Genomic DNA, 23,924 nt, shown 5'->3' with positions numbered 1-23,924 from the left:
ACCTTCGAAGGTCCTGCTTTTAGGAAGCGACTGTATGTGTTCATTACTCGTGAGCTTTTATTTGCAGGTAGTTATAAGCCACCACGGCGAGAGCGAGGGGCTGCCCTTCATACAGCCACCGCTTCAATGTTATTCTGCCTTCACGTTGCTCTGCAGAACATGCACTGAAAAGTTTAATGTTTAAGGCGTTTTTTTTTAATCCTCTTATCAGTCCAATTTTAGCAATAAGAGAACAACCGATTCAAACAAAGTCATTTGACTGTTTAAACCCTACAGTGACAACATATATATGTATATATATATAACAATATATACCTTCACGTGCCGTGTATAACAGTGCTTTCTTTCATTGAGAAGATTTTCTCTTTGGGCCCTTTCGTGTGTTTTAAAGAGATTGGTGGTAAACACGTTTTAATTGCGTTTTTCTTTGGTGGGAAGAGAAAATAATTATCGCGGGAAGAGAAAAGAAAAGAAAAAAAAATCAGTTTCGTAAAAATAGGAGTTCGCCTACGAAATACACAGTCACTACACTTTGCAGTATTTAATCATATAAGTGGGAGTATACAAACAATTCGCTTTACAAGATATTCAGTGAAGCGCTTCGAGCCGTCTGAACCGCCTGATAAAGCCCTGTATCGAATGCAAGGATTGTTAATATTGTTAATATTTCCTCCGAAGCGCTTTCAGACGTCCTGTCCAGGTGAAAGGCACCGAAATAAATGTAAGGGTTATTATTAGTTAGCAAGTTATGCATCAATCTGTTACTGTACTCTCTCTGCTCTGACCACTCCACAGTGATTGATGGAGCCCAACAGTCAACTCAATCCTTCTGAGGTCCAGTTTAACAACAACAACAACCAACAACAACAACAACAACACTTTAATAACTTTAAACCTTTCCAGTTTAGTCTGAGAAAAATAATCTGCCGCCACATCCACCTCATGCGAACAATCTTCATTTCTGAACCATTTTTTTACTGTAGCATCTGTGAACCGATTCTTACTTCGAGTTTGTTTAATGAGAAGTAAAATAATGCAATAACGCAGTTAATGTGTTCCAGACACGGTTTTAACTGGCAATTGTTTTCCATCTCCTGGTAAACAGGTACCAGAGAGAGAGAGAGAGGAGAGAGAGAGAGAGAGAGCTGAAATGTGAGAAGAAAATTATTACACACTGTAAAAATTGTGATGCTCATATTGCAAATGTGTGTTTATAAGGGGAGGGGAGGGAAGAAATTCTTTATAAAATAATTCACCAAGTTACATCTGGTCAATAAAACTGCCATGGGACAACAAGATACAGGATTGAAATAACAATATTGGCGCTTTTTTTTTTCTCCTACTCGATCTGCAGAAGTTGCAACTTTTTTCAGAGTGGAAAAAAAATCGACAAAGTCAGACCTTCTCACCTGTTTTTGTCTAAGCATTCACGTTTGTATCTTCCTCTCTAAGGAGATCTCTTTCTTGTTTCTGTCTCCCCCTCTCCCTCCGGAATAATCTGACAGAATCCCATCACTTGACTCTCACTGAGCCTGAAATGAACAGAGTAGCTGATGGTTCCTACCTTGTTGGGCGCTTTATACACCACAGAGAGTGGATTACCTGCCCAGCGATGGCCGGATAGACAAAGCTGTGCAAAGTCAGTGCAATGTACACGTACCAACACCGAAACTCACTTTTCTTTCCCCGAAAAAGGGCCAAAACATTTCATTTTGTTTTCCCTTTGAGAACACGGTAATAATAATCCTTGCATTTCACGTAGCGCCTTATCACAGCTTAAGAAGTCTCAAAGCGCTTCACAGAGTACACTGTAAGGGGAAATGACTGCAGTTGATGTACCTCTTCTAAACCGGTGTGAAAACATAAAAAGTACATTTTTTGCCACTTGCCATTTTTTTCACGGCACTGAATACAATTATACATCAACAAAATCTTACTCTTTTATGTTTCTAGCACATTTTTAATATGCATATATTTAAAAAAANCTGATGTGGCTTCATGCAAACACTGGCAACGTATTCAATAATAACACGTGTGACCTCTGGAGACCTTTAATATTTTGAGGGAAGAATGAATTCATTTTAACACGTTACTCTGGGGTGGAAATTATAGGCATATAAAAACACAAAAGTTGTTTCCAGTATACATTATTAATCCTTGCATTTGCGTGTGATATACCGCCTTTCACTTAACCGGTTGTCAAAGGTTTGTAATGTCCTCCCGACGTGAAAGGCGATGATATAAGTGTATAATTGTACTGTATTGAGTACCTCTCAAAGTCCTTCACAGGATTTATGGTAATGTACGGTGTATTGACATTTTGCAGCGATATTATTATTGCATATTATTCTCTCGCTGTGATAGAGGATCTGTGCAACTACAGACCGTATGTATTTGAGCACTCGAGCTCAGAAACCCCGCAGATCGGTGTAAGTCCCAGTATATGTTACGAGCGAATTAAATCCCAATACTATATTAGCAATCGGGACTACAGCGATGGGCAGCGAGGAGACGTTCATAAGGAAGTCAATAACAAAGGATTGTGGAATCAGGTCTCATCTGTTACCGACATCCTACTCTGCCAGTAATATACTAAAATATATATTGCAGAATCTGATGTCTGCTGAAAATCGTATCCTGTTGTAGCCGGCAACAGGCTAATCCGAATTGGTAAATAGGACACTTCATTTAACATTTACATCAGCCTTGTTTAATTTACAGCTGGTTTTTAAATACTATATAATATATATATATATATGTTGATATAAATTTAGAGATCGATTCTGCAGAATGTGACCCATCTCAGCTGTCTTCTGAACATGAACGAGATTGATCATTTTGCTCAGACGTTTGTAAACTAAAACTTAAAATTGAACTCCAGTAATATTCAGGGCGATTACTGTGTGTGAGTGTGAGTGTGTGTGTGAGTGTGTGTGTGTGTGTGTGTGAGTGTGAGAGTGAGTGTGTGTGTGTGAGTGTGAGTGAGTGAGTGTGTGTGTGTGAGTGAGTGTGTGTGTGTGAGTGTGTGTGAATGTGTGTGAGTGTGAGAGTGAGTGTGTGTGTGAGTGAGTGAGTGTGTGTGTGAGTGTGTGTGTGTGAGTGTGTGTGTGAGTGAGTGTGTGTGAGTGTGTGTGAGTGTGTGTGAGAGTGAGTGTGTGTGTGTGTGAGTGAGTGTGTGTGTGTGTGAGTGTGTGTGTGAGTGTGTGTGTGAGTGTATGTGTGTGTGAGTGTGTGTGTGTGAGTGAGTGTGTGTGAGTGTGTGTGAGTGTGTGTATGAGTGTGTGTATGAGTGTGTGTGTGTGTGTGAGTGTGAGAGTGAGTGAGTGAGTGAGTGTGTGAGTGTGCAGCACCGCGAAGCCGTTCAAATGTTTCCCGATAGGATCAGCAACTTTGCAGCCGAGGTTGTGGGGTTTATTTATAGTCAGCCCGGCCGGTGCTAAGTGCCATAATGTTCCTGCAATTTTACTCCATGAAAAAGACAGCTCCGGGCGACACTGTGGCGTCGTGATTTCCCAAGTCCTTGTGCTGACAAACTGCAGCGTTGGTTAAGTCTCGGAGTCTGACATGGTCCCATTAATCACCCACCGCACATTTACCTTCTCTTTTACCATTGCTCAGCCGTTTAAGAGGAAAAAAAAAGCGTCTCCCAAACAGCAATCGGGTCTTTGTCGGGAGCCTCATTTGTCCAACCCATGTTACATCGGATTAGAGCAAAGATACAGAGGCATTTCCAGTCACTGTCTGGCACTTCACAACATATATAACATTTATTTCTAGTGGATGTGGAAAAAACACAGGACATCATCAGCACGTCGGTAATATATTATTACCCGACTTTTTTGTTAAAATTAGTATACGAGAATTTATTTATGGGTTTTACACCAAATTCACTAATAGTAATAAACCTAATTTAACGAAAACGAAATAATAGATATATATTTAACATATACTTATATATTAACGAAAAGGTAGGCATCAAATGTTGTACTCGCACAAATATTTTGCAGAAATAATAATTTGTAAAGCAAAATCCCGAGGCAATTTACAATCTCCTAAAATTAAAGTAATGCAATTTAAAATGTGGTTTGGGATGCTTTTTTGAGGAGCCTTTAGACGTGAAACATCTACATGCTTCGATTTTCCTCCAGATATATTTAAACGCAAAACTGTTCCATCGAATGATTATTTCTTAAAAACAATCTGGACATAAAATGCAGATCTCCGCATGAGATGTACAACCACATAATCTGCAATCGCCGCATTTCTGAATCAAACAAACGGTGACATTTAAAATGTTCTCCACAGATCGTGCGATTTGCAGTCAGTGTAAGCAGATTGAAGTGTGGAGTTTTGAGCTTCAGTTATCCTGTAATCACATTTAGTCTACATTGCAGCTCTGATCTACACCCCAGTTGTGTGTGTGTGGACCCCAGGATTCGCATTCACTGCGGCCTAAATCTACCATGTGGTATAGTCTGATTCTGTACTGTACCACTTACTTATTATTTGCCTTATCATACGTGAAAGGTGCTATATGTGTGTAAGTTGCTGTTGATTGTTTGTTATTTTTGTTAATATGTAACAGTGATATTGCTTTGCACTGTTTCTATTTCTATTCGAGCAGTGGGAGAACAAGCTGTGGAGGAAGCTGTGGGGGAACAGCTTAAGTACTATTATTGGTTAAACACATATTACTTGTTATTTGTTGACTTGTTATTTGTGGACTTCTTAGTTTTGACTTGAGATGAACGTCAGACAAATGGACAGCTGCTTCGAATCGTTTTGTCAGACAGTGTAGCCAAACCAAACTGGTTCATATCGAAAGGGGTAATTTATTTTATCTTAAAACAAAACGACCTGGCAAATCGGGATCTTTATACGTGTGGCGTTATCTTTCTGAATTGAATGTAAAGCGAGCTGTCTCTTGCACAGCACCTTTTCGGTACAGTGTCACACCCCACGCCATGAATGGAGGGTGTCGTTTACACTGAAAACGTTGAAGATATTATCATTTCAATAAGTAACCAAATGCCTATTAAAATATGTAGCGAAGCACCTTTTATGACAGCCACGAATTTTTTTTCAAAAGAGCTAAACCAATAGAAGCCATACCTAGAGTTAAATTAATCACATATTATTGCAGAGAATGACTACCAGTGGGAGTGATTGTTGCAAACCATAAAACATCATAAACTCCAGAGAACTGTCATCTGAATCCCCAGATGTAACTATTGTATCGCATTCACTATTCTGCTTTCTAAATGCGCACTGGGGAGATGTAATTCAGCCTTGGGTCATTGCTTTGCAGACGATGAGTGTCGCATTTTGCACAACTGTATGTGTCATGTATGTTCCACATGGTTAGTACAAGATGACATTCGTTTGGAAAGCTTAGCTGGAATGAATGCCTTCGCTGCAGGTTTATTAAACAGTTAAAGATCTAATATGTTTTAATGCAATACTGAATAATATTCGAGCCAAATTTCTTAATAGGGAAAATTGCATTTGAAAAGAAATAATAACAATTCTTGCATTTGATATAGCACCTTATCACGTTATTGAGACGTCTCAAAGCGGTTCACAGAATATACTGTAAAGTGAATTAATTGTATGTTTTGTGGGCGAACGCGCAGCCAATTGAGCACAGCAGTGTCCCACAAACAGTCATGGATTGAGTGATCAAATTATTATTTATTTATTTATTTGAAGGGATTATTACCCCTAGAAAGCGATCCGCCAATCGACTAACAACCTAATACCTAATGCTAGGTAAACAGAGGCATGTGGAGTAAGGAAACTTGCCTCAGTGTTCACCTTGCCTGGGAATTGAACGTTGGTCTTCTTGCTTGTGAGGTGAGTTCTCTAACCAATACGCTACGGAACTCCATACTTTATATACTTTGACAAGAAACTTTACTAAGGCAGCTTTACTGTACATCTTGCTTCATTGTAAACCAGTTTCTGTGTGACAGTAATCCAAGGAGTCCATTTTAACAGGAATCCTAATAGTTTTGGATGCTTGTATTTGCTGTGAGTTCAGCTGGAGGAACATAATATACCCACAAAATACAGTCACTACAAAATACATCTATATTCACCTATGATATACAATCACTACATTCTACAGTAAATCCTGTCAAAGGCACTGACATGTTTTGACAACGTGATATGGCAAATGTCAAATTCAAGAATTATCATAACTAGAGTGTAAGATGATTCATGTAAGTGTAAAATGATCCATAAACACAAACGAGATAGTTTTCTTTTAGGAAATAACATTATGGGATATAGTACATAGGTAGTTCAGGACACATGTGCATACGACCGCCAGGAAGGTGGAAGGCAAACTAGATGGACCTTGGTCTTTTTTTGTCTAATATTTTGAATGTTCTTATGTGAAAGCTTCCCTTAATGCTGCCTTTTTAAAATTACATTGCAAGAAAAGTAAGTGTCCCAACTGAGGTTGAGGAATATTCTATCAGTAAAAAGTGTAACATTTTTAAAGAAACTTTAAACAAGGTTAGAGATTGTGCAGACACACTCTTGCATGCTTCCATCCTGGAGTCTCTTCAATTCCTCCTTCAAGGTCTGCCTTAATGCCTTTCTCTTTGACCATACTTTTTGGCTATCTCCCCCCTTCTGTCTCCCCTCTGTTCCCACCCCCAGCTCAGGTGAAAACTCTGTTCAGCGCCTTGAGACATCCTTCTGATGTAAAAGTCGCTGTATAAAAAATGTAAATTTGTATTGCATTGTTTTGTTTCCAATGTTGGTAAGGTAAAACCAATGTTGCTTTAGCACTTTGCTAACTCTTAACCCCCGCCCACTGCTCAGCGCTCTGGCTTCTTGGACACCAAAAAGATGCACATAGTCATAAGACTGTACAATTCTTAACTGTTTTCTAATTCCACCTTAAAAAAGTACTTGTGTCAAACCAGTACCTGCAACATAAACCTATCCATGTGGAAGATTTACTAACTGAAAACATTGTGCTTTTAAAATCACAAAATTGTAAATTTCTAATGAAGCCAAAGAAATATTATGCACAATAATTAATATTATGTATTATGTATCACATAACATTAAATAGCTTTCTTTGATATTACATTTTTTTTCACATATTTCTGTGCCAGAAAGATCAGATGGTTTGATTATCGCTCTGCGATTTGGTTGAACTTGGTTCAGCAGCAGTGGGTGTATTACAATTTATCTGTGCTGCTAGAGGGGAAAACTCACAGGGTACCTCCACCATTCAGCCAGGGATGTTGGTAGTCAATGTATTTGTAGATGGTGAATCATTTCTTGGCCTTTTGGCCAACATCAAGTGTAGTTTGAACTACAATTGGTTATGAGTTGATCTGGCATATGATATCCTATTGAGATAATGCTGAGTTGTTAATGGAGTCTATGCAGCCTGCTGGCCTTTTTGCAGCACACAGATTAGTTTGAGGGCCATAGCTGTGTTGATACTAGACTGTATCTGAGTATGTAGGAATAGGATGTTGTAATTGGGTTAATTCAGAATGGTACCCACATGGGGACCAAAAAAATATGGCTGAGCGAGGGCATTATCAGGGTCAAATGTGATAGCCTCCCACAATATTAAATAGACCACTAGCACTCAGCACAGACTCACAGATGAATTTGGGGGGCATTTGGAATCAAAGAATTGTTCAGCCCAGGTAATTTGGCTCAGTCTTGTAGCTCAGTGGATAGAGCACTCGCCTCACAAGCGAGAGACCCGTTCTATTCCTGGCAGGGCGAAATGTTGGGCAAGTTTCCTTACTCCACACGCCTCTGTTTATCTAGCAGTAAGTAGGAACCCGGTTGTTAGTTGATTGGCGGATTGCTTTTTGGGGGATAATAATCCTTCAAAAAAAATAATAATTTGGTCACCCAATCCATGGCTGTTTGTGGGACACTGTTATGTGCAATTGGCTGCTTGGTTTCACCCACAAGATATAGTCAATTCACTTTACACTATATTCTGTGAAGCACTTTGAGACATCTGGAAGACATGAAAAGCGCTACATCAAATGCAAGGGTTATTATTATTATTATATCGTGCCTTTACCTGGTCTCTGTAGGAACTATCTGTTTAGTGTAATATTTTGCCCTCTGCCCACATAATTTTAAACCTTGTTTCAAATTCTTCTTCAACCACCAATTTTGGTAGGGAATTCCACCCAATAACCCATTCTTGCAAGAAAAATATCCTCCAAACATGTCCCTATGTCCTTTGGTACTGACACTTGAATATGCAAAAATGTTTACAAAGAAAACTCCCTTTTAAAAAAATACATGTGGATGGAATGCTTTAATGTAAAAATATTTACGATTTGTTATTGATGCTGAAAGTAGTATGTATTATGAAACATTAAATACCTCTTCATAGTCTTTTACAGTCGATTTTGAATGTTTTTCAATAGTTATAAAAGTTGTCTTTGAAACAATTTTATATCAGCTTGCAGTTACTAAAAAAAAACTAAAAGCACACAGGTGTAGTATACCTACAAACAGTGGATCCATCTCTTTCCTCTCTTACCATCCCCCCTGCAAACACTTGACATCCCTACAACATAACTGTCCCTATGTGCTTGTGTTATATCAATGCCCAAATCTGTGCATACACAGGACACATTGAATCTATTCACAACTAACTGATTGGTGCAAGGTGATAACAAAGTCTAGTATGTCTGTTCACATCACTTTATTATTGGTAGCAATGTTACAATGGCATGAAGAAAAGGCATTGAAATAAATTGATGGAAAGTTTTGGTCATTAACAGTATCCTACATGGCAGTGGTGGTCAATCTGTGGCCGGTGGAAGCATGGAGAAGTAGCCTGCGGAACATTCACACTAGTCTAGGTAAGTCTATGTTAAATCAATATTTTGTTTCTTGGAGCTACTGAATAGTGATAATAATGGTGTGGCTGTAAATAGAAAAATATTTAATGAATAAAAATGTATTTGGTTGACTGACCCAAAAAGGTTGGCTACCCATTATATGGCAAAGTAGATAATTTATACATAAATCTAGTTAATCTAGATTCGGCTGATGTAGCAATTACAATTATCTATCTGCATTTAAACTGGCAGTGCCCTTCAGGTTTATTTTGGTAGGATTTTGGAGCAAGCAGTGCAATACATTTGCACTTCAAATCCACATATGGCCTCCAGCAAGTCATCAGCTATTACAGGCTGGCAGGAACATATACGGTAAAAGGAAAAGAAAAATCTTGTTGTTCCTGAAGCGAAACATTTAAAAGACTTCTCATTAGTGTGAAAGTATGCTCGAGTTCCACAACATTACTCACTGAGTACATTTAAGTTACCAGACGTCATGGTGTGCACTCAAGATTGAGACTCACGAGAGCAGATGAACTGGAGAAATACACTGCATCTCTGACCACAAACACTAATGTTTCACAAACCTCTCTGCAATATTGGCAAGATAAACTCCTCAACCAAAAAATAATTCTTGCATTTGATTTAGTGCTTTATCACATTGTCACAACGGCTCAAAGCGCTTCACGGGACTTGCTGTGGTGGGGTAACTGTGTTTTGCAGGTGAATGCGGCAACCAATTAATGTGTAGCAATGTCCCACAAACAACCATGAAATAAAATGTTGAATGTGGGGGGAATGATGGCCAGGACACTGGGAGAAACTCCCTTCTCCATTTCAAAAACTGATCAATAGTTGTATTCTGACCAGGAGTCATGCTACGGTTGGTGTATGAACAACCACTAAATGCAGATTTTGTTTAGACACCACAAAAACACAAGAGCATAAAACAGACAAGTTAGATTATTTTAATCAGACTAAAGTACTCCATAAAACTAAGTACAAAACAATGAATGAAAAATGCAAAAATCTGAAACACTTTTGCCATTAAAATTTAAATTTTATTTTAGAAAACACTCATTGCCCTGACTTACAGACAAATTCACATAAGTCTGCAGGTATAGGGCCCACATAGATGTTTGGAAGTACATATCCACCTAGGATATTGCATAAGAATCTTTTTGGGCTATTGTCATTATTTGCATATTGTCGCCAAACTAAAAGAAATTAATGAAAAGGAATACCCCATACTTATATAACCAGTTTGGAAAACATAGATTAAATTGCAGTGCAAATGAAAGTGGTTTTAACATTAATAAATGTAAGTTAACTTCTAATAGATTCAAGAATATCTGTGTAGAACAAATAACCACAGATATATACTTCCCATCTCCAATCCAATATCACATTATACAAATGGCATATTGCCAGCTCAATGCTAAGTATAAAATATTAAAATAGCAATTTTTACTATCAAAACTTCTGAATCCAAAATTTTATGTTTCATCATCCTGAACCTTTAATACATATTATATGAAATAGAATTCAATCATACCACATTAGTAAAGGATCTAGTGCAAACCACATCTTAAATACATTGTCAGCTATTTGACTCCTTTCCTGTTAATCATATGATAAACTCCACTGATCCCCTTGTGATCAAATTTCCTGATTTCTAGTCTCATATTTGTAGTTTTCTATATTTGTCTTATAGATTATTTAACGTAAACCATAACACAATCAAAAATTCACAAAAGAATTAAAGCAGAGAACATCTCCTGACTCTTTGACAGGATCCTATGTTAGTAGTAGGAGCATGTTGCGTAATATATGCAAAGAAGGAAACCAACATGTGCAAGTGATCTAATGTGGGAATTCCTCACGTGAGGTGAAAAGATAACAATTTAAACAGCTTCTCAAAATATTTTCCACTTAAAAAAGTGCAGCAGTTTCAGTGCATTAAACAGAAGGGAAGACTGGATATGGATTATACATTGATTTAAAATAAATTTGAAAATAAAATCTATATTGTGTGATTTATTCATAAATATCACTGAATCCTGAATTACATATAGATAGCAGCAAATGAGAAGCTGTTTAAAGAGAAATGGAACTCAAGGAAAGCTGTGGTGAACTAAATTAGTGTCTACTATTATAGTTAATGCTTTTATTTCTGATAGACTGTACAGTACTTGTTAAACAAACAAGTCTATTATGCGAGTTGTGTAAATCATGGCTGAATGGGTGCATATTATGCAAATTGTTTAAAATAAGCACACGCACACTTAGAGAGAATTTGTACCCTTAATGATAAATAATGAAAAAGATTACAGGTGTTTGAATAATCTTTTTTGTTATTTGTTCAAGGCAACATTAAGGGCATCTGTAATTTCCTCAGTACATGTATATTACCTAACAATATACACTTTACACAACTCACATAACTGACCCTAGGTTTGCAATAACAAGAAGAATTTTGGGGTGAATCCCGGTAGCTTGTTTTCTATGGATACAAGGTTGGAATGAATGACAACTTGGTTTGTGCTACAAAAACTTCTTTTAAAAAACACAATTTTAATTTGGATCTTTCAGTTCCCACAGTCTGGTTAGGGTTGACTTACCTTCAGTTTAAATCAGTTTAAAGTTAATTCTGGTAGAGCATTATACACATTAAAAAGGAACAGAAAAAATAAGTCTACCACAAGACAAATAATGCACATTCTAACAGAGGAACAGTCTAGCATACAATCCCATATATTAGGTTTGAACTAGATTTGATTGGCTATTTCTCAATTCAAGTTCAGATGTAACCTAATTAAGAATTGCACTGAAAACTGAAACACTATGTTGAGAACTAAAACAAATGATTACAATCAATTGTATGTAATTATATAATCATAACAGTAGGCCTTCTGATTTTAGGGTTTATACTCTCAATGCTAAATTCAAATTATCTTTGTAAACCTGAGCAAAGAGATCCAAGAACTTATCTTGATGCCTGGGTTGACAATTTTCTGAATCTTGTTGATTTCCCATGTTAACATTCACACTAGGAATGCTCTTCATCAATTCCTCCCATCCTTTGCCCTTAAAAAGGCTTTCCTGATTTTAACTTCTTCTATCTGAACATCCATGCCGAGAGCTGAGATTTCTCCATCTCAGGCAATGATGACGCTTAGCGTTCATTACAAGGCATGACCCTACCAGTTGCTGAAAGATCAGTAGAAAAAGGTAAGCCACAATAAATAGGCAGACGAAAGATGAGATAAAGGAAGAACATCAGAAAAGGTAAACAATAATAAAACACAGTAAACATAAAGGGCAAAAAGGTAAAAATATTGAATGCAAATTCCAGAGCTCTGCTCATTTCCAATTTCATAAGAGTCATTTTCAAATGTATTTTCCTGATTAAATCTGAAGGTTTCTGGACTTTTTAACATTTAGTGTCAAGCACTTCCATATCCAGTCAACGTGCTCCTCGAAAATATCCCACCTACCTACTGCGGTACATTTTTCCCTTTTTAACATTCCTAACATCATTCTAAACCAGATTCCTTAATTAATATTACTTTTGAGCATTCTGTTCTGTTGGCGACTGTACACTAGGAGCTAGAGTGAAGTTGCACAAACTAACCTCACACCTGACCCATCATAAGAAACAGAAAACCAGCTGAAAAGTGCAATATGCTAACTCGTCTCCTGAATTCTATTATTGCAGTAGCATGTTGGTGCAACATGCTTTTCATTGCCTCGAAGTACCAATCTATGTTATTCCGAGTTGCCAAATGATTGCCAAATGGCATTGTTGATATGTAGGGCTATCACAGTGGAAATGGAAGCACAGTATAAAAATACACTGGAAGTTATTTCCATTTTAATATGGAGGAACAATTTTAAAGGTATTTCAAGCCTATTCTGGATGCTTGATTCACTAATGCTCTGTTTGTAATACAAAGAGTTTTCACATCAGTGCAGAAGTTGCAATCTGACTTGCACCATAATGTTACATGTTGTGCCTCATACAAATAAATGTATAAATTTGTGATCCACACAATTTGGCAAACCTGAATTCATACATCTTGTCTTTTTGCCTCTAGTATCTGCAGGAGAGACATAACTTTGTTTGCCTAATTGAGTGGAGATAGCTGAAATATTCAAAGGTCTGACACAGCAGCAACAAGCATTTAGCTACAAAAATGATTTTCACAAAACAACATTTTTAGATAAGTTTTAGACAAACCATGAATTTTCAAGCATGTATATTTTTAAAAAGTCAAACCCTAAATAACTTGTTCCAGGATGACAACACTCAATGCTGCATTTTTCTTGCAGCACTGCCTCCAGCAGCAGACTCGTTTATTTCTGCCAGAAAGCAGACTGAACTGGTTGTTTCACTGTCGCTGCCAGTTTATGGAATCCACCCTAAATGTAAGCAGTGTGATCACCACAGAGAAGGCAGCTCAGAGAATCACAGAGACAGCAGCTCAGAGCATCACAGAGTAGCTTCCAATTGAAATATCTTTACCATACGCTGCAATAGAAATGTGACGTCAGATTGGTTTGGATGAATTTTTCTATTTCCTTTGATGCCAAAATAACTTGAACTCCCTATTGAAAAAAACATTAAAAATGTGACAAACACACTAAACAATGTTAAATAAAGGGAGAACATGTTAACAGTATATGAGTTTAGAGGAACAAATAGATGCTTTTCTTTTCTAATAAATAGGATTTGGCTTAAAAAGGTCAGTATAAGTATTTAAATATTCTTTAAACAGCACAGAATAGTTTCCAAAGTTTTCAAAAGTTGTTGCATGTCGATTAAGGTAGTGTTCCTTCACCACTGAGGTCTATATGTGAAAACAGATCTTAATCTGTAGCTATAAGCCAGGTGGAAGATAAACCATTATAAAGAGTATTGCTTTTCTAACCCACCTCATAGGTCGAAGACTGTACAACAAAGTGCATTTGTTTTTGCTTCTACAGCATAAAAGTTTACATTCAGTAAAGAGAAAATAGTCACCTAATTTGGACAGAGAAAGTCTTTAGTTAAAATATTTCACAATAAAATTATATATGATTATAAATCTCTTATTTTGCAATATTTACACATCACATGCATTTAAAAAAAGTTAAGGGTTTATAGTTCCACTTAATTTGTAAACCCAGCCACCAGTTTCTAATATTATTGTAGTCCTTATAAGGTTACGTCAGTTTAACATTTATCCATTCTCAAACTTCCGCATCAGACCATTGGCACTACTGTATGAAGTGCAAATCCTGATAACTGTGAATAATATAAAAATGCAAACAAGTCATCAGTTACCAGAGTTAACAATGGCAAGATGCAACTAAACAAAGGAACACAAATGATCGGATTGTACACAGAGGTTACAATGACCAGCACTAGCATAATCCTCATGTCTACATAGGTTATTGTACTTCATCATGTAACATCATGTTGTTGATCTTATGTTCGCTAAGTGTTATTGTGTTTTAAGCAGCCACATGGCCAACAAGGTAGATGTTGTCATATAGATGTCCTACAAAATCCTCATTAATGTTCTGGGCAGCACGGCGGGTGTTTCGGATGAACTCCCTCTTGGACATTTTATTCTTTACGTGTGGACTATTCAAGTCAATGGAAAGCAGAATCAAAGAATAGCAAAGAACATAAACAGCATCTGTGTAAAAGAAACAATGAGCTGTCAGCACAATTAATAATGCAGTGTTATACAGATTCACTAAATGATACAGAATTGTTATTTTGCTAATGACAACCAAATATTATTTGGCGTTGGAAATCTACATATGCACTTCAGATTGTGAATAAACAGGAAAAGCTTCTTAAACACCAGTTCATTCTGACGATCGAGTCCAACAATTATTTACTTTATCTCTGTTAATATAATCCATGTCATGAACATTTCCAATTTGATCCTGCTTCATTTAATATGTAACAGAAGAAGTAATGTTGACTGCTCCCTTTTATAAAAAAACATTATATCTTCATATGTATCATCACTATATCGTTTGTGTTTTTAATGCAAGCAATAATATAATTTAAGAATCAAGATTTTAAAGCCTATTGTTGTGGGTTCCTTTCTGAATTTTATTTCAGCTAGTTTTCTGAAAAAAAGTTTTAATCATGTATAGTTTTATTTTTTTCAAGAGAAGAAAAGGTGTCTGCCTGTCTAGATTGTATTGGTTGAAAGAGCGTAGAGATGGCATCACTCATAGATTTACAACATAAGAAAGTCAGGATTAAGAAAGGATCATTTGACCCGCTAAAACCCATCCCTCTAGTATGAAGTATTCTATCATCGCATCAAAGTGTATTTCGAATAACTCCAGTGATCTTGAGGAGAAAAACGTGGCAAAGGCAGGCAGGTGCACAGCATTCCCAGGTATTAAATATAGTTCACCAACCCGATTGGCTGATTAATGAGATTGTAAATGAGGACACGTCCTGAATACGGCAAGGCAGGTCTGATGGCAAACTGAATAAATTATATGAAATTTATCAGCCTGGTAAATACTATTCCACTTAACGTTTCTGATTATTTGCTTTCAATTCTATATACTGTAAATATCCTTGAATTGAGATAATGTCACGTTTAATTGCCAAACTCCGATCTTGCTAGTAATCTGCTTGAACATGTAATTGATCCGCAACAGATTGTTACTCACATTAGGGTTGACTTGTTCGATTTATTGGACGACAGAAACTCAAAGCTGTATTTTGCTATTCTTCATCCGATAATAAGATTGTGCAGCTCAGCTGGCCATTTATTTGCTATCCAGCATGATTTAAGAGCAAAATTAGTGTTCCTTGAAACCCCCCCCTATGTATATTGTATTGTATATATTGTATGGTTTTCATCCTGCTTTCTAAGTTAATAAATTTAAAAAATCACTATGTGCTGTTTAAACTCCCAGTAAAGTTAATCAACTTTATCCTGGAAAAATATGCATACACCATGCTGTGTTTTTGCAATAACACAGTTTAGCAAACTGATGTATGAAACTTGAGTACCATTCCCTTTTTTCTCAGATTTCAAAACAACACCTGCCTGCTACATTTCTATAAATGTTCTTCCTTTAATGAAATCATTGGCTGAATTCCAAAACCCATTATACAAATCGCCACAAGAATTTAAAAACACATTTGTTTGCCCGGTCTTTCCACATTTTAGATTTAAGTTACAAGAAGTTATAAGGTCAAATCAGATGATTACCTGGGCTGAGGCCGAGGTTTCTGGTCACAAGCGGGTTACATGTACAAAATCTGTTTGAGAATTTTGTGATAAGTGTCTCCAGATACTCTCCACGTTCTTCAGGAGCATGAATGTGCCGAAAGAACTCTCTCAGTGCATTGGGCAGGAATTGATTGCTGAAGTTGTGGAGAGTCACCAGTTCATCTAACACATCCCTCCTAGATAAAACAAAGATTACTGTCTGTAAGTGAAGAATTTTACTAGCCCAAACCACATAACCAATGTAAAAGCAAACAACAAACCTTAATTTTTTCAGGAGTGTGTATGACCATCAGAGTTCCCACATTAATGTACAAAGTGATGCAATACCCAAGACTGATGTGGATTAATCTACAGAATTTATTGCTATCAACATCTCCATTATTGTAGCATGCAACTACCAGGATGGTAGAAGGCGAAGTAGATGGACCTTAGTCTTTTTTCGTCTAGCAATTACTATGTTCCTATGTTCAGCACTCCTGGCATCAGTTAATACTTTGTTAAAATGTTAACCTGATAACAATCAAGAAACATTTACACTTTTTCTCAGCAGGGCAAATGGACTGCCCTGTGGGTCAGCAGCAAATCAGCCAGCATTCAGATGAGGTTAATAGATTCAACAACCAGTCTCTGCATCATCTTGCACAGCTCGGGCACTGGAGCAATCGGAAAAGATGCTCTGATTCCCTGCTTTGGCCACATTTGTCTTGTAACACAGGGCAGCTGTTTCTCAATTTAAAATTAAATAGCAGGTTTACATTTGAGCTATAAAAAGAAGAAAATCTATTGCTGAACATCTGAAATAAAAATAAGAAAGAAAAAGAAAAAAAAATAGAAAAGTAAAGAAATGCACAGCAGGTCAACCATCACTTGAAAACACGACAGGTTAATGTTCCTAATATTAGCATTCATCCTAACGGGAACCAGCAGGTTGAGTAGTCAATTTATAATATACATTAGTCAACCTTACTGTATGTCAATGAGATGTCAAGGTGCAGAGACATCCTCAATCCTGTGAGCCAAAATACTGATAAATAAAGGAGTTCTGTGCTCTACAAGTATTGTGCTGTGCCATTATTATTGATAGGATATGTTCAAATGTAATCTTAGGAAATGAATGATATCAGTATACATAATTTGAGTGAGATTTCTGTAGAAAATTCATAGAAATAAAAGTGCCAATTGAAGTACAAATGCTACAAGGTCAGGTTACAATCTTTAGTAGTTGTGGTTAAACTGTACTTTGTTGAACTTCATTAAATTATGACTATTGGCCAATATCCACATCCTTTAGTTTGGTATTGTACCTATGTATCAAACTCTGACTGTGAGGAGATGCTGGATTTCCTTGAGTCCCAAATTGAGGGGATCTGCTAAGCTGCCTCCCCATTCCCAACCGCCACTCCCTCCCCATCTCCCCCCCACACACCGATCCCTACCCATCCCTCCCTCCACATCTTCGAACCCGTTTCCTCCTCCTCTTTCATCGCCATCATATCCAGCACCACCTGCTCCCTTGACCCCATCCCCATCCCTCTCCTTACCTCCCAGCTCCACCTCCTTGCCCCTCTACGCTCCGACACCATCAATCTCTCCCTCTCATCTGGCACCGTTCCCATCCCCCTAAAAACAGCTATAATCATTCCCATTCTGAAAAAATCTTTCCTGGACCCATCCCACTTTCTAACTACCGATCCATCTCCAACTTCCCTATTCTTTCCAAGGTCCTTAAAAGAGTCATTGCTTCCCAGCTTCGCTCTTTCCGGAGCTCACAGCACAGAAACTACACTGGTCACAGCATGGAAACTGTGCTGGTCAAGGTCACAAACGACATCCTGTCCATCTGTGACCAGGGCTCCCTCTGCCTTCTCAACCTCTGATGCCTTCGATACCATGGACCACTCCGTCCTCCTTCATCACCTCTCTTCTCAACCTTCAAGGCTCTGAAGTCCTTGCATAATTCAGGTCTTATCTCTCACCCATCTCCAATTTGTCTCCGCCAATGGTTTCTCTTCCAGCCCCCGCCCAGTCTTGTGCAGTGTTCCTCGGGGCTCTGTCCTCGGTCCCCTCCTTTTCAACCTCTACATACACCCACTTGGTGATATCATCCGCAGACATGGGGTCAATTTCCACATGTACGCGGATGACACCCAACTCTACTTCTCTGCCTCCACCCTCGATTCCAGGATCACTGCTGTCCTGACAGACAGTCTGTCAGACATCAAGTCCTGGATGAGATCCAACTTTCTGCAGCTGAACGTCAGCAAGACCAAGGCTCCCCTGTTTGGCTCACGCCAGGGACTCCGCACCTCAAGCACTGGCAGCATTAGCATCCACTGATGCACATTCCACCTCACCAAGCCAGTCAGAGACCCGGGTGTCTTGTTCAACCCTCAACCATTCTTTCTCCCCCATATCTGTGCCATGACCCGCTCTGCCTTCCCCCACCTCTGCAACATTGCCCGACTCCGCCACTGCCTCATCCCTCAGGCCATCGAAACCCTCCTACACTCATTCATCACCTCAAGACTTGACTACGGAAACTCCCTCCTTATCAGGCTCCCCAACTCTTCCCTCCACAAGCTGCAGATCATCCAGAACTTTGCAACTTGTGACCTCTCCTGCACCAGGCTCCATGACCCCATCACCCCCACTCTCGCCCAACTCCACTGGCTCCCCATCCCTCAGAGGATAGAATTCAAAATCCTCATCCTCACTTTCAAGGCCCTCCCCGGCCTTGCCCCTTCCTACCTCTCTGACCTGCTGACCCCCTATCAACCTAGCCGCTACCTCTACTCAGTAGGCTCCGGCCTGCTCCATGTCTCCCACCCGACCTACTCTACAATCGGCGGCCTGGCTCTCAGCATCTTTGCCCCCCACGCTTTGGAACACCATTCCACAATCCCTTCACCTTGCTCCCTCCTTGTCTCCTTCAAGGTGCGACTGAATGTCCTCCCAATGTGAAAGGCGCTTTACAAATGTAATTTTGTTGTTGTTGTATCATTGTAAAATAAATTACCTGTCGTCTAAATAAACTCGAAGCTTCTTCCAATTTAGTGTTCTTGTGTAGAAAATAAATTTTCCGATTTCCTTTGGAGCATTGTCCAGTATACCCTTTCGTAATAAGTAGCCTATTCCCTATAAGGAAACACACATTGTGTAATATCTTTAAACAAAAAGAAACTGTAAAAATGTATCTTTCAGAAAAATTATTCAGTAATATTGGTGCATCCATCAATCTATTTGTTAGCAACTGTAATAAACTATCAAAAGTAGCAATGCAATATAACAATATAATGTAGTGTTCGCATATGGGCTTGTGCACATGTCCATTTCTGTTCGAAATATGGCAGTCCCCTTTCATATGAAGCAAGTACAATGGCACGTTGTTCACGTCTGCCTCATGTTGCACCATTTGTGCAACATATCAGTCATATTATCAGCGCATTTTAGCTCTGCTACTGGCAATGTGAATCTACACTAAGACTTTTTAGCTTTAGCTAATGTAAGCTTTAAGTTTAATAAATCAGCTCACTGAGATGCTACCCTGCCTGAAGGATGCTGTATAAATTCATGTTGTCATATGTCAATGGTTCTCTTCAACCGTGCCTTCAGCTCTACTCTCGACTCTCTACCCTCTCCTCGCTCCCTCTCTTCCCTCCCCTCCTCGCTCCCTCCCTTCCCCCCCTCACCCTGACCATTTCCCCCATGCTCGGGTCCCGACCCAACTGTCCAGCGCCTTGGGACGTCCTGCTGATGTGAAAGGCGCTCTATAAATGCAATTGTGTTGTTGTTATGTCTTTTACATTGCCTTTCCAATAATAATTGGATTAATAGTCCTCCCGACGTGAAAAGCGCTATATCAAATGCAAGGATTATTATTATAATAATCATTGCATTTGATATAGCACTTTTCGTCGTCGAGATGTCTTCAAGCACTTCACAGGATATACTATAAAGTGGGTTTCTGTGAGAGAAACATCCATGGAGTGAGTGATCAAATTTTATTTGGGGGATTGTTGGCCAGGACACTGGAAGAAACTCCCTTCTCTTTTTGAATAGTGCCATGGGATCTTTAAAATCCACCTCAACAGGCAGACGGGACCTGGGTTTAACATCTCATGTGAAGTGCAGCATCTCCGAAAATGCAACACACCCCAGCACTACATTGGAGTGTCACCAAAGACTATGTGATTCCAAGTCCCGACTTGGGGCTTGAAGCCACAATCTTCTGACTCAGAGCCGAGAGTGTTACCACTTCATCAGGCTGACAAGATGGAAGGATTCTTTCTGAATCCCTCTATCTTGTTACCTCCTTTTCAGCTTTGACACCTTGTTTAAAAATCTACCTATTGACTGTGCTTCGGCCACCTCCCACTAACCCTTGTTTCTCTCCCACCTCGAGTTCCCACTCAGTATTTGTCAAGCTTTTTGAGATATTCTACCTAAGTGAAAGGCATTATTGTAAGTGCAAAGTGTTGTTTTTCAAAATATTCCAGTGGTAAATTGTTCATGTCAGCCTTATGCTGCAAAGCTTCCCCTGCTTGTAAAGTGCTCTGAGACATTGTCCTGCGTGACAGTGCTATATAAGTGAAAATTATTGCTGTTGTATTAAGTTATGCATTGGTGTCAATTGTATCATCATGGCATCTTAACAGAGAACTCTTCCACTGGCATCATCCATCCACAGTACACTGAAGGATCTACTCTATACAAATAGGGGAATGGCAAAGCATACAACTCTCAGTAAGGTGGAGTGTACATCCATTTATAGTGATGCTGTCAGCACCTGAGCTGAGACGATGCTGATTGAAATCAAGCAGGGCCTCTAACTTGTCAACATTCAACTTGTGAAAGTTAGCTTTCATCCAGGATCTGATATCTGGTAGGCAATCCGTCAAAGCACACAGAATAGACAACTGCATATCAGGAGGGTGCCTCAAAACGCTGCACAGGAATTACCATGTTGGGACTGTGTATTTTTGTAGGCAACACGGCAGCCAATTTGCACAGAGCAATGTCCTACAAACACCCATGAAGTGAATAACCAATAATAAAAAGCTTTGCGAATGAAGTGATGTTTTACATTATATATTCAGTAACATAAGATAGTTAAATTACCTCATAAGGATTAGCATTAAACGTAAGGCTGCCTTCATCCAGCTGCATATAGAGTCTCCTATAATTGAAACTTGAAGCATGTTCTTTGTAATATATGGAACAGTGACCCCAGGTGGACTTGCACAATCTGAAACAAAATCCATGCTGCCGGTTACTTCTTTATTATTTTCAATTAAATATTATGCCTCTTACTTTAAGTTTCATAGAACATCTTCTATATTTTATTTAAATAGGCTCTAATTCAGATTTACACCTCCATTAATCAGACTAAGTGTTATTGTAGATGAAAGACAAATTAGTGTACTGAAACGTTTGAATCAAACACATTCACGTTTTCACTTTTTAAAATAATTTTCTATTTAATTTAGTGGAACAGAAAAGCAATCATTGTTGAAATAAATGATTTAAGACATAATTTCTCCTCTGCAATAACAATGAGACACAACCACCCTTCAATTTCTACTAACGTACATCTACGACCCTGCTTTAGTTCTGACAGGAAGCACACAATACTTCCCAGTACCATAGTACTTACCCTTGCCAGAGGACGTCATCATTAGCCAAGTCCTGCCAGACACATGAAGCCAGGCAGAGATCAGTTGCATTCAGGTATGACAGAATAGTTAAGCTGAGCTCAGGCGGCAGTAGTTCCAGATCTGGGAACCCATGTGCTTCCCTCGATCTCCCGACTCTCAAAATGTGGTAGATGTCCATCCCAAGTTGGCCATGCCTGCGGTATACTGCCGAAGCAGCAGCGGCAGCCATTGTCCTACCATGATTCCCGATATAGTAGCCTTCTTCACTGTACCTTTGGTGTTGAAACTGTTGGTTTCTTGCAACCCTCCACAGCCCCTGACCCATTTGAAAACCTGAAACAAACAATTTTTTGTTTACTAAAAAACAATAATCCTCCAGCATCTTAGACGTCATCACTGAGAAAGGCTGGGGGGAGGAGGGCACTTGAAAATTTATGAAAAAAATGGTATTTCATTGTGATAAATTATCTCCTACCATTGCAATTGGCAACATGAGTGACAGCACTAGGCTACTCTCCAGAGGCAATATAACAGTTTAGGTTGAATGACAGCCCAGATTCATGCACAGGTGATGCCCGGCTGCACTTTCAGTCAGCAAGCACCTACACTCATGCAACACAGATTCCAATCCTTTTTGTTAACGGGACTGTGATCAAGAACAGCTGTTCACTCTCTAATCCAATTCCAGATGAGTATACAAGTGTATTGGTTCAGGCGATGCAATCCAATATTAGTATCCAGAATAAAAAGGGGTTTTAATCTCTATTGAATCAATATAGATGCTTCATTGACTCAACCTGTGGCTAATAATAGATGAAAGGGAATCAATTTATTCAAGCTTTAAGGCTTTTTAAAATAAAAACAACAATTTGAATTTATATAGCTCCGTTCATATAAAATATCTTGGAATGCTTTACAATGACACAATTGGACGCTGAGCAAGAGAGGTGACCGAAGGCATGATCAAAGAGGTAGATTTTTTGGGGGGAATGAGGAAGGTACAGTGTTGCAGGATAGGGGAAATAAGAGAAAACACAGGGGGAGAAAATGCAGCCAGATGGATTTAGTCAATTATGTTCACATTAAAGTCCATGACTTCCAGACATTTGGTATCAAAAGGTACAACAACAACCACCTCCATTCAGGTGGTGGAGCCTTTTCTGGCAGGACTTGAAAAAGGGGAGAGGAGGTAAGGCGGAGGGATTGATGGAGTGTTCTAGAGTTTGGGGGTGTAGTGGCTGAAAGTGCGACCTCCGGAGGTGCAGAAAGTGGGTACCAGTCGAGTGGAAGCACTGGGTGGTGGATTGGGGAGTGAGGAGGTCAGAGAGGTAGGGAGGTGCCAGAGAGTGAAAGGGTTTGCACATGAGTATGAGGATCTTGAAGACGGTGCGTTCAGTAATGGGGAGCCTGGCCAGAACTGGTGAGATGTGGGTACGGAGTTTGGTCCAGGTATGTATGCGGGTGGCAGAGCTAGATCTTTTGAATAGAGGAGCTGGGGAGACCAGCGAGGAGTGTGTTTCAGTAATCCAGGTGGGAGGTGACAGACGCACATATGAAGGTTTCAGCTGCATTTGGGGTAAGGTACGGTTGGTGGAGGTGGAAGAAGGCAATGTGGTGGAGGTGGAAGAAGGCAGTCCTGGTCAGGGACTGGATATGGGGGGAGAAAAGGCAGCTGGGGAAAAAACGGATGCCAAATTGCGCACTGGTTTGGTGTGTGTGAGGGAGACCTGGGGAGGTTGAGGAGTTCAGATCCATAGGAGTGAAGACGTTGACAAGAGCCAAAGAGTATGACTTCCGTCTTGTCCACATTCAGCTGCAGGAAGTTTGCACTCATCCATGCCCTGGGGTCTGTTGGTACTGGAGGAGACAAAGTAGATATGTGTGACATCCGCATACATGTGGAAGTTTACAGAGTCTGTGGATGACATCACCCAGTGGGAACATATAGATAAGGAAAAGAAGAGGGCCAAGGATGGAGTCCTGTGATACCCTGCAGATACGGGACGAGAGGAGAAAGCATTTGCCGAGATGAAATGGAGGTGGTTGGTTAAGTAGGACTCGAAACATGAGGTAATGATGGAGGGGCTTGATGAGGGGGAACACAGTGGGGGCAATTATTAGTGGGAGGAGGAGCTTAAGGCTATCTTGGCTGTTCTTGGAATAGG

General features: G+C 39.2%; 1 protein-coding gene across 1 annotated transcript; it reads right to left on the bottom strand.

Annotated features, from left to right (window-relative positions):
• Window positions 1–14,141: 14,141 nt before the first annotated feature.
• Window positions 14,142–23,511, bottom strand: fbxo8 (F-box protein 8). The gene is made up of 6 exons (XM_007895947.2): window positions 23,487–23,511; window positions 21,759–22,092; window positions 21,224–21,350; window positions 19,122–19,240; window positions 16,085–16,281; window positions 14,142–14,530 (listed from the first exon to the last, which is right to left on the bottom strand). Exons 2-6 carry the CDS (start codon window positions 22,082–22,084, stop codon window positions 14,343–14,345), a joined length of 957 nt encoding a protein of 318 aa, XP_007894138.1. The 5' UTR covers window positions 22,085–22,092; window positions 23,487–23,511; the 3' UTR covers window positions 14,142–14,342.
• Between the last annotated feature and the right edge of the window lie 413 nt (window positions 23,512–23,924).

The sequence above is a fragment of the Callorhinchus milii genome, unplaced genomic scaffold, assembly GCF_018977255.1.
Source record: "Callorhinchus milii isolate IMCB2004 unplaced genomic scaffold, IMCB_Cmil_1.0 Scaffold1, whole genome shotgun sequence".
NCBI classification, from domain to species: Eukaryota; Metazoa; Chordata; class Chondrichthyes; order Chimaeriformes; family Callorhinchidae; genus Callorhinchus; species Callorhinchus milii.
Note: the sequence above shows the minus strand (reverse complement) of the source record. Positions and strands in the feature narration are given on the sequence as shown.

Bases quoted from the DNA above. Each gene is read 5' to 3' on its own strand.
- fbxo8 (XM_007895947.2), bottom strand. From the start codon at position 22,084: ATGGGTCAGGGGCTGTGGAGGGTTGCAAGAAACCAACAGTTTCAACAC. The intron at 21,351-21,758 runs GTAAGTACTATG...ATTTTGTTTCAG, and splicing joins GATGACGTCCTCTGGCAAGG to ATTGTGCAAGTCCACCTGGG. The intron at 14,531-16,084 runs GTAATCATCTGA...TCTTTTACACAG, and splicing joins AAACCTCGGCCTCAGCCCAG to ATGCTGTTTATGTTCTTTGC.